Raw genomic sequence first — 19,314 nt, 5'->3', positions numbered from 1 at the left:
TTATACCGCATGTTTGGGAGGGTATGGAACAGGTCGCCCTTTTAAAAGACACTGACCCTTTTTGATTATAAAGAGTGAAAACCACAGTGTTGGGAGCAAAAAGGGATCCCAGTCAAATAAAAAGCTTTTTAAATAAAGGGAGCCCCCAAACCCCCGGGGTTTTAAGACAGCAAACCAAAACTTTTTTACCAGTTGGGATAAAAAAAGGGGGTTAAATTCCCGAGAGCAAAGGTTATTCCCGATTGACAACCTGCTGGGGTTTTGGGGGCCGAGGTTCGAGTCTTTTGCAGGGTCGTGGGCTTTAATTCTTTCATTTGGGGGGCCAGGGGTTTTAACCCAAAAAACCGCCCTTTTTCCCAGCGGGGCCCGGTTTTTTTCAACAGCCCCAGAAAAAGAGTCAACCCGAGGGAAAGAAGGGCCCGCCGGGGGGAGAACGCCCCAAAAACCAACCCCCCAAAAAAATTCAAAAAAAACCCCCGGTGAGCCGACTTTTCAACTTTTTGGTCCAAAGCTGAGAGACAAAACCCTCAACATGGTGCATTCGAAAAACTAGAGAAACTGGGCCCCCAGGGAAATCCCAGGGAGGAAAACCCAATTTTCCGCTTTCCCCAAAAAAAAGAGGCTATTCCCTCCCCAAATGCCCCACAAACCCAAAACCCCTCGGGGAAAAAATTTTAAAAAATCCTTAGTAAATGTCCCCGAGAGAAGAGAAAAAAAGGGCCCCTTTTTTATTGCAAGAGTCTTATTTTTCAGGAAAATCAGAAACAACTTGGGCAAAACTTTGAATCTGGGATATTGTTTTCTTATTAGAGAAGGGAAAACCACTTTCAAAAAAAACACTTCTTGAATTACTTGTTTTATTGGGAAACATTTAAAGGGGCTTATAAAAAATTCTTTTCCCCCGGGAAAAATTTTGACAAAGGGAAAAATTCACGAGACTTGACTGTGGGGTTCCAAAAATTCCCATGAAAATGCCTGTTATTACTGGGGAATAACATTACACGAGGGGGCTTTTCCCGGGAAATTATAATGATTAATTTTCTCCCGGGGTTGGCCATAACTTTTGGCAAATCCTTTAAGGGGTTTTCGAAAATGTTGACCTTTTTCTGGACGACTTATTCGGGAAAAGCCCAAAATTGTTTTTGGGGGCACACCGCCGGTTTAAAAAAAAGTGAACAGATCTATCAAATTCCATTCCGGTTAAAGGGTTTCCCGATAAATTTTTGTTTCCATTTCCCAGGGACCGTCCTTTTTTGGGGGATAAAAAAAAGGGCCCCTTTAAAATTTCCCTTTTTAGACAGCCGGGGGAAAAAAATTTTCTGATCATCCGGGCAAGTATGAACTTAAAAAAGATTTTTTTGATCTCAATTTAGACTGATAAGGAGATAGAGGGCCGAATTGTCTGACAGGTTAGTGGGTTTCCCCAAAAAAAAATAGGGCCTTTAAAATTAAATATACTATAATTCTTATTAGGAGGTTTAGGAAAATTAAAAACCTTTCATAGAATTTACAAAAAAAATTTTTTTTAAAAAAATTTTAAAAAAAGATTTAAGAATTTATTAGGTGTTGCTGAGAATGTCAACAAGTAGGGAAACCCGGGCATTCCATTAAACCCCCACTTTCCAACCTATAACCCGCTGATGGAAACCCTTTTTTGGGTTTTAATTTAGATTTTGTAGGTCCACCACCCCGGCCAAAGTCCGGGGAAAACAAATTTATTTACGAAGGATAAGGGGTAAACCAGATATCCTAACAATTCCCAACCGGTATTAATACTTTTAAAACTATTTTAAAACTTTTTCCAAAATTTCTTTTTTTGGCATTCCCAAAACTATTCAAAGTGATCAAGGAATAACTTCACTTCCAAAAAGGGGGGCATTAACTAGGTTAGGGGTAATCCACAACTTACTTCGCCATCATCCCCCGGGGCCCTAGGCGCCTTTGGGAAAAATTCCATCGACGTTAAAAAACCCCGATGAGAACTTTCATGCACTTTCCCCCACAGACTGGGTGAATCACTACCTTTTTTGCTTTCTCAGTAAGAGAGATTTCAAGAAATCTAGGGGGGAGCCCCCCATTGGGGGAAAAGGGACGAGGTCCCCTGCCAAAAGGTGGATTTGGGGGGAAAAATTTTTCCCAAAACTTACAACCCGTCTTTAATTGCAAAGGGGGCACGTCCCCGAAGGGCCCAAACCCAAAGACAGCTCCCAAAATAAAGATGAAACAGAGGTTTGAAAGAAGTGCACAATTCCCTCCTTCCATTCCCGGAGACAAGGTGTTGGAGGGAACCCCATACCTGGCCACACCTTGAAAAAAACTAGGGTTTACGGGGGCCCATAATTTAGGAAAATTATCTGATGTAAACCCTGGGTAGTTTCCCCCTTTATAAAGACCTTAAAAAATAAAACTTACCATTAATTTAATTAAAATTTTTTATACAAGATAAAATCCCAGTAATGACTTGTCCTCTACCTCTGAGGACGACTTGATTCTTTTCACTCATCTCTGAAATTAATGTTAAACTTTCAACCCCTTTCCCAAAGGGTCCTAGCCCTTTAATGGAGGGACCATCTGGGAAAAGCAAACAAAAGTTTAACTGACCTTCACAGAAAACCTAAATTTTTCGGGGTTTCCGGGAAAAAGTACGTTTGTTATCATGATGGGGATTTGGGGAAAATCTAAACCCCTTTAAAACCCCCCCTAAAGTTTAACCCCGAAAGGAGGCACTTGCAGGAAGTAGGGAAATTTTTTTGCCATGGTTTTGTGGGGGAGTCATTAGTCCAGGTTTTAACCCTGCATCCTTTTTTTTAAAAGGCTGAAGGAGGGTTTTTTGAGGCCCGATTTTGGGTGAATGAGGCCCCCAAACAGATGCTACCCTCTTCCCCGTTTTGGATGATTTAATTTACTTTTTTGGGGGGAAGGCCATTTTTTTTTCCAAGGAACCCCCTTAAAGGGTTAATATCAGGACCTTTGAGGATAAGGGAAAAGGAAAATTCCCGCTTGTAATTCCCGGGGGCCCTAAAATTTCCCCCTTTTGGGAAAAGAAAAATTTCCCCTTCATTCCAAAAATTATCCATCAGGGATTAAAGGACTTGAAGACACGGCGTACCCAGATGTATTGTTGGGGTTGATACTTTGGGGCCCCAACCCCCTTTGACCAAGGTTTTTTATGAGACCTTTCAGAGTTCCATTTAACAGGGTTTAATTTTTCTAAAACTTCCTTTTGGGCCAAAAAACAATACTTTTTAGGCCAAATAGGTATTTAAAATTTCAAACCCCCAAATGGCTGTTCCCCCCTATTAAAAAATTTTCCAGTTCCCAAGATAGGGAAAACCTTCAAGTTTCTAGGGGATGATAGGGTTTCAAAGATTCAAAAAATTTCTCAGATATTGTAGCCCCCCTTATTCTCTTACCAATACAAAGTTCCCTTTAATTAAACCCCGATTGTAAAAATGTTTTGATAAAACAAAAGAATATTGTGTACGACCCATTCGCCCCGAACCCCTTTTTAAAACCTTTTTTATTACAGGTTGATGCTTTAGAGTCTGGGGTTTGGGGATCAAAAACGAGAATGAGGGAGTTGCAGCCTGTAGCTTTTTTATTCTGCTAAGTTATGCATCAGAGGGCTTTTCTCTACCATTGGGAAAAAAAAACTTCCCTTGGTAATGGCTTTGGGGGCATTTCATGTTTAGGGGGAGACATCGAGGGGCCGTCAAGGACAAATCCTAGTAATTCCAAAACCCTGAAGAACCACAAAACAAGGCCCTGGCTGACGCTAAGGTTTCAGCCCAAATATTACTATTGACATATTGGGGGCAAAGGGAAAAAGTTAAAACTCCCTTATCAGAGCCCCCAATACAATTTACTTAGGGGATTTAAGGTTTTTTGGGAAAAACCCTTTCCCCCTTTTTTTTTTTATCCCCTTTTGGGGGCTTTTTTTTTTTGGGGGGGGTGGCTACCGGCCCCTTTTATTTTTGGGCCCTAAGCAGCCCTACGACGTTTTCCCTTGGGTTTTGGGTTTTTTTGTCACGGGGAAAAGCTGAGGCCCCCCCTAAGAGTTGGATGGTGAGAGAAAAAGGGGGCCCAATTTTTTGCCACGGCACGGTTACACCGGGAGGTGGAGCCCTTTAACTCTAGCCTTTCCCTGGGGTGTGGGGATGCAAGAGACGGAACTTTTTTCCCGGGGCCCCAAAACCCTTTATTTTGGGTTTTCTCCCCAAAACCCGCGAACCAGGGCTGAGTTGGGGATGGGGCCCCCCCAACTAGGACCAGGTTTCCCGCCAATAAGAAATTTGGGTTTTGGGAATCATAGGGTTTGGGGACCACTCTCCCTGTTTTCCTTTTTTTATTCCCATTCCCAGAGCTAAGGAAGGTTTGCTTTCTTTTTGGCTTTTATTTTGCCTTTTCCCAAAGGGGATTTATACTTAAACTCTGTACATAGTGTACATATTTTTGGTGAAGGAAAAATAATCAAAAAACCTTTTTTTGCCGGTTTTTTTTGTTCCCCTTTTCAACCCCGGGAAAAAAGGATTTTGGGCCCCGGGGGTAATATTCCCCCTATAAGATGAACTGGAGGAAAAATTGGGGGTTCCGACGTTCCAACGCTTACGTTGGGCTGCCCTACTGTTCTAGGAAAACAAAATTTTATTGGGTGAGACCATCAACACTGGGGACCGAGCCACGGGGGCATGACACCCGGTTTTTTGTTTTCAGAAAGTCGATTAATTAAAGCAAAAGCCCCGGGGGTCGCCCAAAAAAACAAAAAAAATAAGCCCCCGGAAACTCTAATTAGACTAATTAAAGCTGAATAAGCCCCAGGGGCTCAAACTAGACTAATTAAAGTTGAATACACCCCAGGGATTCATACTAGGCTAATTGAAACTAAATAAGTCCCAGGTACTCAAATTAGGTTAATTAAAACTAGTTAAGCCCCAAAGAGCCAACAAACTGTTTTTTAGGGCTTTTAAAAAATGCAATTGAACTTTTCTTTAACCATTCACAAGCCTTTTTTTTGTTCAGTATATTTTTCAGCAAATATCATGGATGTGAAGATGGCCAATTTAATTCCAATCTACAAGAAGAGAGATAGGTTCCTACCACTGAAATGCCTATAACGGCTTGTTTTGGTAGGTGCTGTACGCGGTGGTTAAATGATACGTCTTCTTCGGAGGCCCTTTCCATTGAAAAGTGGGAGGGGTTCAAGGTTTGGGAAGGGGCCCATGGCCCGGGAGGGCCAAGCCCAAAAAGGGGAGAGGCTGGGGGGCCTGTGCCCCCATGCCGGGCCGTGGAGTGGGGGGCGAGGCAAGTCTGGGAAATGAAGGGGAAGGCCTAGGTGGCAGTACCAGCATAGGGGAAAAATGAACTGCTGGCAGAAGATGGGTTTTTCGGAGAAGGGACAGGCTGTCTAACCCTCCTTTCAAGGGAAACCTAACTTTAAAAATGGGCAAAATTAAAATGGGAAAAACAGATAGTTATAAATCACCTTAATGAATACGGAATTTTTTCAACGGGGCGTAAATAGATATATAAGGAAAGGGAAATTTTTCCCAAAAATTTCAATTTTTTTATTTGGTTTTCCCCACTGCAGATGGGGTAAAGGAGAAAAAAAGTTTATTTATTTTTTTTCAAAATCTGCCATTCATGGAAAAGTTTCCCTTTTAAAATTTTTAAAAATCAAAACTAAACGCTAAACCCACAAGGTCATAGAGTGCTGAAGGGCAGGATTTACACGATGAAATTTTCCAAGATCCGAGATCCCAAAGGGCCCGTTCAGATAGAGGAAAAATAAGGGGAAATTTTAATGTACAAAAGGGTTTTTTTCTACAAAAAATTCTAAAAAGAAGAAAAAAACCCCTAAGGGGTAGACTGCGCAGGTACAAATTTAAAATTTTGCTAACATTGTGAAAACCTTGGCAACGGTGGATTCAGCGCAACTACTGAAGAGTGCCTTTTCCAAAACGTTGAAAACTTTAAAGTGTTCATGGTCTTTACTAAAAGAAAGTTTGGCATTCACTTTGAACAGTGTAAATTTAAATTTGCCAATTTTATTATATAAATTGATTTTCATGTAAAACTAAAACCGCCTCTTCGGGGGACTGAAGATTTCATTTAGTTTTGGGGTGTATAGAAAAAAATTTAAAATTTTTTTGATTTTTTTAAATGACTTTCTAAAAAAAAAATTTTTTATATAGGGCTGCAAAAGAATTTTTTAAAAGAACTTATAAAAACTGGGGAAATATTTTTTAAAATCGGAAATTTTTAACAGTTCCATATTTTATGTTTTAATTTAAAAAAATATTTTTGGGTTTTGCCAGCAAAAATATGTTTTTAAAATTTTTAAAGGGAAAGGGTTTTAACGTATTCTCCAATTTTTTTAAAATTTACCCCCTTTTTCCTAAAAACCATAATTAGGGTTGGGGGAAAGTTCATATTGGGTGCACCCCTAAATTTTTTTAGCCCCCCATTCTCAGTTTTACAATCTTAAAAAATTTTGAAAAACTTTTAAAGGCTTCTTAAAAATGAATTTACTTATATATATATATAAATATATATATATTATATATATATATATATATATATATATATATAATTTTATATATATATATATATATATATATATATATATTAAAAAAGACACAGTAAACAGGTGATTTTTGAATATTTAAAAACCCTTTAAAAAATAAAACCAAATTTGGATTACTCACATACGGGGAAACCCTCTCGATAATGTGAGAACAAAAGGGGTTTTAATTTTCTTTTTTTTCAAAAGTTTGGGTTTTTTTATATATTAAAGAGAAAAAATATATATATATATAAAAAAAAAAATATATATATATATATATATATATATTGTGTGTGTGTGTGTGTGTGTGTGGGAAAGGGGTGTGTGTGTGTGTGTGTGTGTGTGTGTGTGTGTGTGTGTGTTAGTTGTGTGTGTGTGTGTGTGGCCCAAAAAAAGGAAAAAAATAGTGAAATTCCAAGTACTTGGACTTTTTACATTACAAGGGAAATATAAAAACAATACATCAAAAAAGGGAAAGGGAAAGGGGTGAAGACTTTCCCCCACCATCACATCCCACAACAAAATAAGAACATAAGAATGGAGGAACATTTTGAAGGTCACTGGGCCCCTACAAAGGTCCTTTTCAACACGACCCCCACCCAAAGTTTTCCCAAGAATATCCTCCCACCCCAAAAACACCAATCAAACCCCGCCCTCCCCCTCATATTTTCCAATCCCTTTTTAAAGCCACCCAATTTAGTTTTTCGATCAACCAATTTTGGGGATTGTTCCATGCATCCAAAACTCCCGGAAAACCAGTACTTACCTATGTCCTTTTTAAATTTTAAATTTATCCAACTTAAGTCCATTATTTCGGGGTTTTATTTTGGGTTTGGGAAACCCCGGAAATTTTTTAATATCTCCTTTGTTTTTCTCCATTTATAATTTTAAAAGAATCCCCCCCTCATTCCAAAGGGCTTCCAGAGAGTGGGGGATTCCCGGGCTCTAGCCCCCCTGAGATTCCTTAAAAAGAAATCATTTTTACTGACTTAGAAACACCAAACCCGTTAATTTATTATTTTTTTATATTATTTTTCCAAATTTTTTAAAAATTAAAATTTAGTGAAAGGAAAAATTATATTATTTAAAATGATTTTTTGGGGGAAAAGGGTTTAATTTTATTTGTCGATCGGGGTTGTTTTCAAATTTTCCTTTGAAAATCAACTGGGGACAGATTTGGGAAACCCTGCAAAAGGGTTTTCCAAAAATAAGAAAAATTGATCAAGCAAAATCCACTTCCAAAATATAACTGAACATGTTTCATAAAAAACAAAATTTTGAAAAAAATATGAATATTTCCTTTTTGGGTTTTTAAATTTGTATTCATTTATAATTAAAAAAAATTTAAAAAATTTTTGAACATTAAACAAGTAATAAATCTTTAAATTTTGGGAGAATTAGGTGTTTCAAGAGTTGGGTGTCGTCACAATTTGGGGATGTTGGTTTTTTGTGGGTATGATGGGGGAGGTGGGTCTTTTACCATTTATAAAAACCCTTTCCAGGGATTGTTTTTCAGTTCCTTTAAATTGGGGAGAATACACAAAGTGCTTGGAACCAATTTTTTTTAAGGTTTCTTTTGGGATATTTTGGGTATCACCTTTTTGGGGATCTTTTAGGAAAATATATAGAAATATATATATATATATATATATATATATATATATATATATATATATATATATATATATATATATATATATATATATATGTATGTATGTATTTTGTATATATATATATATATATATATATATATATATATAATATATATATATATATATATATAATTATATATAATATATATATTATATTTTATATATATATATATATATATAATATACATGTATATATATATATATTTTAAATTTTAAATTACGAACGAGTGGAAAATTGGGTTTGGCAACAAACATTAACCAAGGGTTTTGTTTTTATTGGTTGGGTTTATTTGGGGAAGAGAAACCCAGATGATGTGGGTTTTAAGTGTCATTTGGTTTGGGTTTCCATGAGTGTTAGAACATTTGGTTTTGATCCTTTGGGTATCAAGGGGTTGAAAAATATAATATATATAAAAAAAATATATTTGGGAGAGAAAAATAATAAATAAAATATAGAGCTAAATGGTTCAGATATGTTGATGATATTTTGTGTCTTATGCCCATAAATGTAGATATACACCATTTCTTTGGAAAATTAAATAGCTTAGCCCATTCAATAAACTTTACTGTTGAGTTTGAAGAAAATAACTCATTGCCTTTTCTAGATGTTTTAATTATTAAGGGTAATAATGAATTCAAATTTAAAATTTACAGAAAACCTACAAATAACTGTTCCTATGTCTACTATTATTCTTCGCATCAAGATAGAGTCAAACTGTCTGTTTTCTCATCAATGTTTTTGAGAGCTTTACGAATCTGTAGTCCTGAGTTCATAGATGAGGAAATATCCAAAATTTATGAAATAGGTAATGATTTAAAATACCCAAGAAATGTAATTGATAAATCTTTTGAAGTTGCTAGAAATACTTTTTACAATCCAAAAAGGGACAACCAGCCTTATTCAACTAAAAAATATGTTGGTTCTCCCTTACCATGAAAACTTGGTTGATATGCCTTCTCTTCTTAAGACTTTTAATATTAAAGTTGTATTCAAAAATCTTGATACAGTAAAAAAAACTTTTGATAAAGAATTCCCCCCAAAATACTGATGGATGTATCTATAAGATTCCATGTAAAATTTGCGATAAAGTTTATTACGGTCAAACTGGTAAAAGTCTCGAACTAAGATTAAAACAACATAAATATAGCATTAGAACTGGACAAGATTCCAATGCTCTATTTATTCATGTAAGAGATTTTAACCATCCAATTGATTTTCAAAAAGTTGAGAAAGTAGTATCAAGCAAGTCCATGGTCGACAGGAATATAATTGAATCTTGTTTCATAAAAAGCAGTTTTGACAATAATATGAATATTTCCTTTGGTTTATATAAATCAGATCCATTTATAATTAATAGAATTTGGGAAGAATTTAGTAATACACTGGAAAAATAATAATTTTTAAATTTTCTTGGGTAGAATAGTTTGTTGGTGGGTTGTGCAAAGGACCTGTCCAGTTGGGCCGGCGCGCGTCAGGTGTTTAACTGTTGTGGGATCTGATAGTGAGGTGTTGGCCAGACCCCCTTATATACCTTCCTTGGATGCTTTACTTTCATAGTTCCTTGATAATGTGAGTAGTCACGAAAGCGCTTGGAATTTCTTTATTCTTTCACAGTGGTTGTTTTGCATATATACATACATATATATATATATATATATATATATATATATATATATATATATATATATATATATATATATATATATATTATATATATATATATATATGTATATATATATATATATATATATATATATATATATATATATATATATATATATATATGCAAAACAAGCCACGGGGGATGGTGGAAATCTTTAACTGAGAGAGCCTGTGGGAGTTGACAAACATGCACTGAGCTACTAGGAGAAAACTTCCCCTCACTCCTTCAGTTGCTGCCTTGCAACATTGCATAGCTCCTGATGAGAAGTGTGAAAGTACCTGAGCTAAAGATTCCCACTCCCCATGGCTTGTCTTGCACAGTTAAGATCGCCTGTCTGCGATTTTTTGCAATATATATATATATATATAGCAAAGAAATCACGAAACAAGTGATTTTAAAACATTTACCAAACTGCGGCATGCCAGGACTCGACCCTACGAACCTTACACTACCTTCAGAGATAGCACAATGTACGTATCGCCTTACCACTTGAGCCAGCGATCCTACAAGAATTACGCATGCAGCTGAGCTTCATGTTTTTCTCGTGATCTGAGGACACTCGTGGCAGTGGTATCTCGAGGATTAATTTCAGCCTCCCCCTGTTTGAATACCCACCTCAACAAGCAGTCTATATAGCAATGAAATCACGAAACGAGTGATGTTAAATCATTTACCAAACTGCAGCAGGCCAAGACTCGACCCTACGAATCTTATACCGCCTCCAGAGACAGCACAATGTATGCATCGCCTTACCACTTGAGCCAGCGATCCTACAAGAATCACACATGCAGCTGAGCTACGTGTTTTTCTCGTGATCCGAGGAAACTCGTGGCAGAGGTATCTCGATGAATAATTTCAGCCTCCTGTTTGAATACCCACCTATATAAGCACTCTATATAGCAATGAAATCATGTCCAAACCATCTCAACAACCCCTCCTCAGCCCTCTGGATAATAGTTTTGGTAATCCCACACCTTCTCCTAATCTCCATACTATGGATTCTCTGCATTATATTCACACCACTCACTGCCCTCAGGCATGACATCTTCACTGCCTCCAGCCTTCTCCTTGTTGCAACATTCACCACCCCTGCCCCACACTCATACAAGAGCGTTGGTATAACTATACTCTCACACAATTCTGTGGTTCTTGAGATCTGTTCAAGACTCATTCCATTAATTAACAAAAAGAAAGAGAAGATGTAAACTAGAAAGAGAGAGACGTTCCCTATATGACGAAGGCAAACAGTCACAGAGCTGCTGAGTGGGGTCAATATATCTGAAATACGAAGGGAAGCACAAGTCAATGAAATTGCAAATATCGAACTTAAGCTGAAGGAATCTTATGGGAGACAAGAATCACAGAAAGAACTAAAAGCCATAAAGAAAATTTAAAAAAAAAAAAATAATTCTCTTATGCCAAATCTAAGAGAAAAACAACATCCAGTATTGGGACCCTGCTTAGGCGGGATGGGACATACACAGATGATAGCCAAGAAATGAGTGAGATACTAAAGTCCCAGTATGACTCGGTGTTCAGCGAGTCACCGCCCACTCTAAGGGTCGACAATCCAAATGAATTCTTTATGAACGAAACCCAAAATTTGGTCATCCCAAAACTCTCGGATATTATTATAACTCCACAAGATTTTAAAGAGGCAATTAATGACATACTCATGCACTCTGCCCCAGGCCCAGACTCATGGAATTCCGTACTCATCAAGCACTGCAAGAAGTCCCTATCGCGTGCCTTCAGCATTTTATGGAGAGGGAGCATGGATACAGGGGCCATCCCACACACGATAAAAAAAAAACAGACATAGGCCCACTCCACAAAGGTGGCAGTAAAGCAATTGCAAAGAACTACAGACCGATAGCACTAACATCCCATATCAAAAAAATCTTTGAGAGGGTTCTAAGAAACAAAATAGCCAACCAACTAGATACCCATCAGTTACACAACCCAGGGCAATACGGGTTTAGAGCAGGTCGCTCCTGCCTGTCCCTGCTACTGGACCACTATGACAAGGTCCTGGATGCTGTAAAGGATAAACAAGATACAGATGTAGTATACACAGACTTTGCAATAGCTTTCGACAAGTGTGACCATGGTGTATTAGCACACAAAATGCAGGATAAAGGAATAACGGGAAAAGTTAGTAGATGAATCAACAACTTCCTGACAAATAGAACACAAAGAGCAATAGTAAACAGAGTAAAGTCCCAGGCAGCCATGTTAAAAAGCTCTGTCCCACAAGGCACAGTACTCACTCCCATTCTATTCCTTATCCTCATTTCTGACATAGACAGAGATGTAAGCCATAGCTCTGTCTTCCTTTGCGGATGACACCTGGATCACCATGGCAGTGACCCCCCATCGAAGAAACTGCAAGCGGACATCAACCAAATCTTCGAATGGGCCACTCAAAACAATATGAAGTTCAACAAGGAGAAATTTCAACTACTCAGAAGTGGAAAACTTGAAGAAATTAAAAATGTGTCAGGGTATACCACAAATTCTAACCATACAATAGAGCAGAAAAGTAATGTGAAGGACCTGGGAGTGATAATGTCAGAGAATCTCGCCTTCAAAGACCACAACAATGTATCGACCTCATCCGTTAGGAAAATTATAGGATGGATAATGAGAACCTTCAAAACTAGGGACGCCAAGCCCATGATGATTCTCTTCAAATCGCTTGTGCTCTCTAAGCTGGAATACTGCTGTACACTAACTGCCCCCTTCAAGGCTGGAGACATTGCAGACCTGGAGAGTGTACAATGAACTTTCACGGCACACATAAGTGCGATAAGGCACCTAAACTATTGGGAATGGTTGTAGGTCCTTGATCTGTACTCCCTCGAACACAGGCGAGAGAGATACATGATAATATACACTTGGAAGGTCCTGGAGGGATTGGTACAAAACTTGCACACGAAAATCACTCCACATGAAAGCAAAAGACTCGGCAGGAGATGCAACATTCCCTCGATGAAAAGCAGGGGTGCCACGAGTACACTGAGAGACACGCAATAAGTGTCCGGGGCCCAAGACTGTTCAATTGCCTCCCAGCATACATAAGGAGGATTACCAATAGACCCCTGGCTGTCTTCAAGAAGGCACTGGACAGGCACCTAAAATCAGTACCTGACCAACCGGGCTGTGGTTCGTACGTCAGCTTGTGTGCGGCCAGCAGTAACAGCCTGGGCGATCAGACCCTGATCCACTATGAGGCCTGGTCTCAGAACGGGCCACGGAGGCGTTGATCCCCTAAACCCTCTCCAGGTAAACTCCAGGTAAACACAATTTCCTCTTTGCTTTCATGAATAAAGTTCTTTGTCCCATCTATCCTCCAACAGTTGTTTATATCTTACCCTAACTGTCCCCTCCTTTAGTTTATAAATCTTCATCTCTCTCTTCCTTGATGCTTCCATTTCCCTTGTATCCCATCTACCTTTCACTCTCACTGTGGCTACAACTAAAAAGTGATCTGATATATCAGTGGCCCCTCTATAAACATGTACATCCTGAAGTCTATCCAACAGTCTTTTATCTACCAATATGTAGTCCAACAAACTACTCTCATTACGCCCAATATCATATCTTGTATACTTATTTATCTTTTTTCTTAAAATATGTGTTACCTATAACCGAACCCCTTTCTTCATTTACACCTGGCACCCCAAACTTACCTACCACACCCTCTCTAAATGCTTCTCCTACTTTAGCATTTAGGTGTCCTACCACAATTACTCTCTCACTTGGCCCAAAAGTTCCTACACACTCACTCAACATCTCCCAAAATCTCTCTCTCTCCTCTACACTCCTCTCTTCTCCAGGTGCATACACACTTATTATGACCCACTTTTTACATCCGACCCTTATTTTAATCCACATAATCCTTGAATTTATACATTTATATTCCCTCTTCTCTCTCCATAACTGATCGTTTAACATTATTGCTACCCCTTCCTTAGCTCTAACTCTCTCATATACTCCTGACTTAATTCCATTTATTTCTCCCCACCGAAAGTCTCCTACCTCCTTCGGCTTTGTTATGCTTAGAGCTAGGACATCCAAACTCTTTTCATTCATAACATTAGCAATCTTTTCTTTCTTATCATCCACACTACTTCCGCACACATTCAAACATCCCATTTTTTTAGTTTTTCTTTTCCTTGTTTTTAGTAGTTTACACAGAAGGGGTTACTAGCCCATTGCCCCTGACATTTTAGTCGCCTCCTACGACACGAATAGCTTATGGAGGAAGAATTCTGTTCCACCTCCCCATGGAGATTAGAGAAAAAAACAAGAACAAGAACTAGGAAGAAAATAGAAGAAAACCCAAAGGGATTAGTATATATATGCTTGTACATGCATGTGTAGTGTGACCTAAGTGTATGTAGAAGTAGCAAGACATACCTGCAACCTTGCATGTTTATGAGACAGAAAAAGATACCAGCAATCCTGCCATCATGCAAAACAATTACAGGCTTGTGTTTCACACTCATTTGGTAGGACGGTAGTACCTCCCTGGATGGTTGCTGTCTACCACCCTATTACCTATAATATATATATATATATATATATATATATATATATATATATATATATATATATATATATATATATTCAGATATATATATATATATATATATATATATATATATATATATATATATATATATATATATATATATATATATATATATAAAGTACAGTTTGGAAATCTCACACAGCCATTTCAGTGCTTCGAGACGTAACTGACTGCTTCCCACTTTGTGTTAGATTCTTTATGTTTTAACTCTACACCTCTTGCCAACACCCGAGCATTCACTCCTCTAACAACTCCATCTATATATTGAACAGCCATAGTGATATCACACATCCCTGTCTAAGGCCTACTTTTACTGGGAAATAATCTCCCTCTCGCCTACATACTCTAAACTGAGCTTCACTATCCTCGTAAAGACTCCTCACTGCTTTCAATAACCTACCTCCTATTCCATACATTTGCAACATGTCACACTGCCCCCCTATCCACCCTATCACACATCTCTTCCAAATCCATAAATGCCACAAAAACCTCTTTACCCTTATCTAAATACTGTTCACCTATATGTTTCACTGCAAGCACTTGGTCCACACACCCCCTACCCTTCCTAAAGCTTCCTTGTTCATCTGCTATCCTGTCTCCGTCTTACTCTTAATTCTTTCAATAACAACTCTACCACACACTTTACCAGGTATGCTTACTGCTTCCTTAACTCACCTTTTTTTTAAATATTTCCTTCCCCATTCCACCTTAAATTTTCATTTATATTAAGAACTTATTATCATGGGTCATAACATTAGCACCTCTTTCCCTACCACTCCATAATGCCAAGACATTACAACTTAAAAAATATCTATACTTCGACAAAGCTTCCTTAAAAATTTGGATATTTCCTTGAATGCATTATAAAGAAAAGGTTGACTAATTACACGAACAAAACTCCATCTTGCTTTATTTAAATTTCATATTGTTAAGAAACATCATGCTGTATGTAATTTACTACTCTTAAAGTCATTTACAAAGGAATAAGAAATGAATTGTACTATGTCGTAACAATTATTCAGATACATAACTGGCTTGTTATTTTAATTATATGAATTATGTTGAGATCAGGATTAATTACTTATTTCAAACACATTCAACTGCAACTCTAAAGCAAATAAAATCACAGAAAAGATTCCTCTACAATAAGTAATATTTAAAATCTGAAACTCGATTTGATTGCAAAATATAAGGATGACTGTACCTTTAAAGGCATATAACTAATACATCAGATATATAAAATAATTTATACTAGCTAATGTAGACTCAACAACACAGAAACTAAGACAAATCAGGGCCGATGGAGACGTTGGAAACTCTTCGTAGTAGTAAATAGGTTAGGTTAAGTAAAGTCTGTCAGGAAACAGGACAAGTGGTTCCTGAGGCTGTGGTTTCAGTCATGTAATGAGCCGCCACTGGAGCTTCTGGTCATTTTACCGAGGCCTTCACTGGCTTACTAGTCTACCCCTTTAAAACTGGTATTGCAGTGTATAGTAAACAGTATGTGGATATGAATGCATACGTGTATCCACTCAATCCTTGTTATAACAAGAGGCGATGATTGGTACACGAGTTGCCGATTTCTGCTTGCAATATTCATCCCTGTGTTAAACTTAGTGCTGATATAAAGCATGCAAGGGAAATTCTGTAATTACTAATCGTTCCCACTGACAAACTATAAAAAATTATAGCAGTACCTGCATTATAGTGTAATATTAGCATTAAAAAATCTCTTCTCATCTCTCTCTTTTTCTTCACTCTCTTTCTTTTTCTCTCTATCTCATCGAGTGACACATTCACTCATTTTTCTTGTGAAATCATAACTTAGATCAACCAAAAATGATCGCAAATGGATAAACAAGAGATTGAAACATCTCATTCGTCAAAAGAGAGGTATATATAGGCGTATCAAAAGAGGGGCTGGACAGTTAAGAAATCAATATATTCAATTAAAGAGACATTAAATAATGATTCTTAAGCGAAAATAATAATAATAAAAGTGTGTTTTATATGTGTGTGTACGTGTGTGTGTATGTCGTGCAGAGTAGGTAAAACTTGCGATTTTGGCTTAAATAGCAACGCTCTTCTTGCCGAATAAGGCAAGTGTAAATCTGTGTGTGTGCAATAATTTCACAAAAATCATTCTGAACCTAACGAAAAAATATATTTCATTGTCGTGAAGAATAGGTAAAACTTGCGATTTTGGCATAAATAACAAAGCTAATCTTGCCATATAGGACAAGCGAAAATTTGTGCATGCAATAATTTCCCAAAAATCATTCTGAAGCTAACGAAAAAATATATATTTCATTGTGTTTGTTTATTAAATAATTATAAACATCTCTAAAATATATTTAGCTGGATCAGACTAAATTAAATTTCGCTTGTTATAATAAGGTTAGCTAAGTTTTCTAAGATTATTTTGATACAAAGTTATAAATATTTACAATAACATTAATGAAAAAAATATATCTTTAAACGTATAAGAGAAAACTTTAGAATGGACTTAATTTTAAATGAGTTCTTGCTAATTGACCAGTTTTACCTATTAGGCACGACATATATATATATATATATATATATATATATATATATATATATATATATATATATATATATATATATATATATATATATATATATAATATATATATATATAACACATCGGCCGTTTCCCACCAAGCCAGGGTGGCCCGAAAAAGAAAAGCTGTCATACATGAATAACATGCGTCACACTACATAAGCTTCTTAAACATATGAAATTACATTACATTCAATAAGATAACAGATAGGAAGGTTATTATATTCCACTTGCGCCTTCATTAAGACATCCGACTCCTTATTTAACTTTTAACCAACTATATTTTTTTTCAATCAATAATATGTCCTTGGAAATATTTAAGTAGGGATTCACCAGATTGATTACAGTTTCCACGCACTCCCTGGATGACTGCTACTTCTTCCTTAAGTTTTACAAGAAGCTCAATTCTCTTCTCGAAGTTATGTCGTTTCTGCATCTTCTCAGACTCAATCATTAGGTCAATGTATTCCTTTGTTGACAATGGATTGGGCTTGAGGGCAATTTCCTCTAATCGTTCTACATGACTCTGGGCTTCCTTTATCATGTCAATAAGGATCTGTGCATGTTGATTTATGTCATTTTCTATGGCTTTGATGGCACCTTCTTTGTCAAGTTTTCCTTTGGAAGCTTTCTCATAGCGGTCCAAAAGTTCCTGCACTGTGCGAGTTTCCTTTATCCAAGTGTGTTCATACCTGAACCCCATGTTCTTATGAATGTCCCAATAACACTTCTCTGGACAAACTCTACAATAGTTATCTGTCATTGCCCAGCAACCAGCTTTGTTAGCATCATCAGGAATATAACATGGATAATGGCAAGTCATGTTACATTTTATACAATTAGTCACATTTTCCCTGGCTTTCAAGTCAATTTTGGTTATCTTGGGAACTTCAACTTCTTCCTGATAATTTGCACTGCCTTTCATATCATCATCAAGACGGGTCAACATATCTCTCTCTTGATTCAAGTTTGAAAGCATTCCCAAGCCTAAATGAATCTGATTCTGTAAACCGATTACCACTAACTGTAGGCGACTTCGTTCCTCAAGCACCTGTTTGGTAAGTGTTAGACTTGCTGGAGAAGTTTTTCCTAACTTTAAAAAGAAATTTGTCATGCTTTTGTAACCCATCTCCCAGAACAACTTACAAATGTATGCTGAATCTTCATCATCTGAATCATCACTACTTCCTCCATCTCCACCAGTGTTACGAGCATAGAGTGCACTGTTGTTGAACTTGTAAAATCCAGAGTAGTGTACTTCAGCTTCTTTAAGTGCATCTAACACAGGAGGAGTCTTTGCATCGGCAAATGTAGCCATAATATAAATATTATCCTTAATATCTTTACCAAACATTGAAGAAAGGCCATCATAGACATACCTCTGAGTCTGAGTCAATCTTGCAGCAGAAGCAGGAGTAACAAAACCAACTCCATCAACCTGATCAATTCCATAATCTTGTTTCAGAAACATTTCTAGCTGTTTCATCATATCACGATCACGCTGAATGCCTCTGGTGTCTCCAAAACCTGGAGTATCAATGAGCACATAATTGTACTCGAAGGGCATTCCTGGTAATTGGTAGAATGCATAAGCTGTGATCAGATCTGTCTGACTCTCTGCCTGGGAGCGCTTAGGGGCATTTTTATCGTCAATAAGAACCAGTCTAAAGTCGTCAGTGAAGTCAATCCGATATATATAGTTCACCATGGCATTGATGAGAGTTGTCTTTCCAGTACCTGTGGCACCCACTAAGAGAATCACCTTTGTTGGCCTATTTGTTTTCTGTCCAAGAGACATCTTCTGCACCTTATCCTTATCATTTTTGTGTTCCACATTCATCTCCAGTTTTCGTATTTCAAGACCCTCTTCATATTCATGCCGTCTGCTGAAAATGTCTTTTGCTCTGGTCTTCAGCAGTGTCTTTTCATAACCAGCTGAGACAGCCAAATTTGTTGGTGCCATTGTCTTCTCAGGTGAACCTTGGAATTCTGCGAAAATGAATAGGAGCCATCAGTAGTGTTGACGTATTCTTCATCACTCTTGTAAAATGCAATGTTCATCAAAAAACTTCAAATACTATTGCTCGCTTTATGCAGTAGATGCGTTCCAAGATACATGGTAGCTGTATTAACGCAATCAGGCCTTCAACACACAATTCTGCATATTAAGAATGCTTAATACTTTCTTGTGAATTTTGTGGATAGCATATATGGTGAAAGTATACCGCACATGTGGCATTACTGACACAAATGGGATA

The 19,314-nt window shown here is 37.2% G+C and overlaps 1 protein-coding gene across 1 annotated transcript in view; it reads right to left on the bottom strand.

The window, feature by feature from the left end:
* LOC128700627 (uncharacterized) overlaps window positions 1-19,083 on the bottom strand; it is a 34,945-nt gene extending 15,862 nt beyond the window's left edge. The window contains exon 1 of the mRNA XM_070096977.1: window positions 17,352-19,083. Coding sequence (XP_069953078.1) covers window positions 17,352-19,019 — 1,668 coding nt within the window. The 5' untranslated portion in view covers window positions 19,020-19,083. The remainder of the gene's footprint in view (window positions 1-17,351) is intronic.
* Between the last annotated feature and the right edge of the window lie 231 nt (window positions 19,084-19,314).

The sequence above is a fragment of the Cherax quadricarinatus genome, chromosome 56, assembly GCF_038502225.1.
Source record: "Cherax quadricarinatus isolate ZL_2023a chromosome 56, ASM3850222v1, whole genome shotgun sequence".
In the NCBI taxonomy this organism is placed as follows: domain Eukaryota; kingdom Metazoa; phylum Arthropoda; class Malacostraca; order Decapoda; family Parastacidae; genus Cherax; species Cherax quadricarinatus.
The sequence above is the reverse complement of the archived record's forward strand: the minus strand, read 5'-3'. Positions and strand labels throughout refer to the sequence as shown.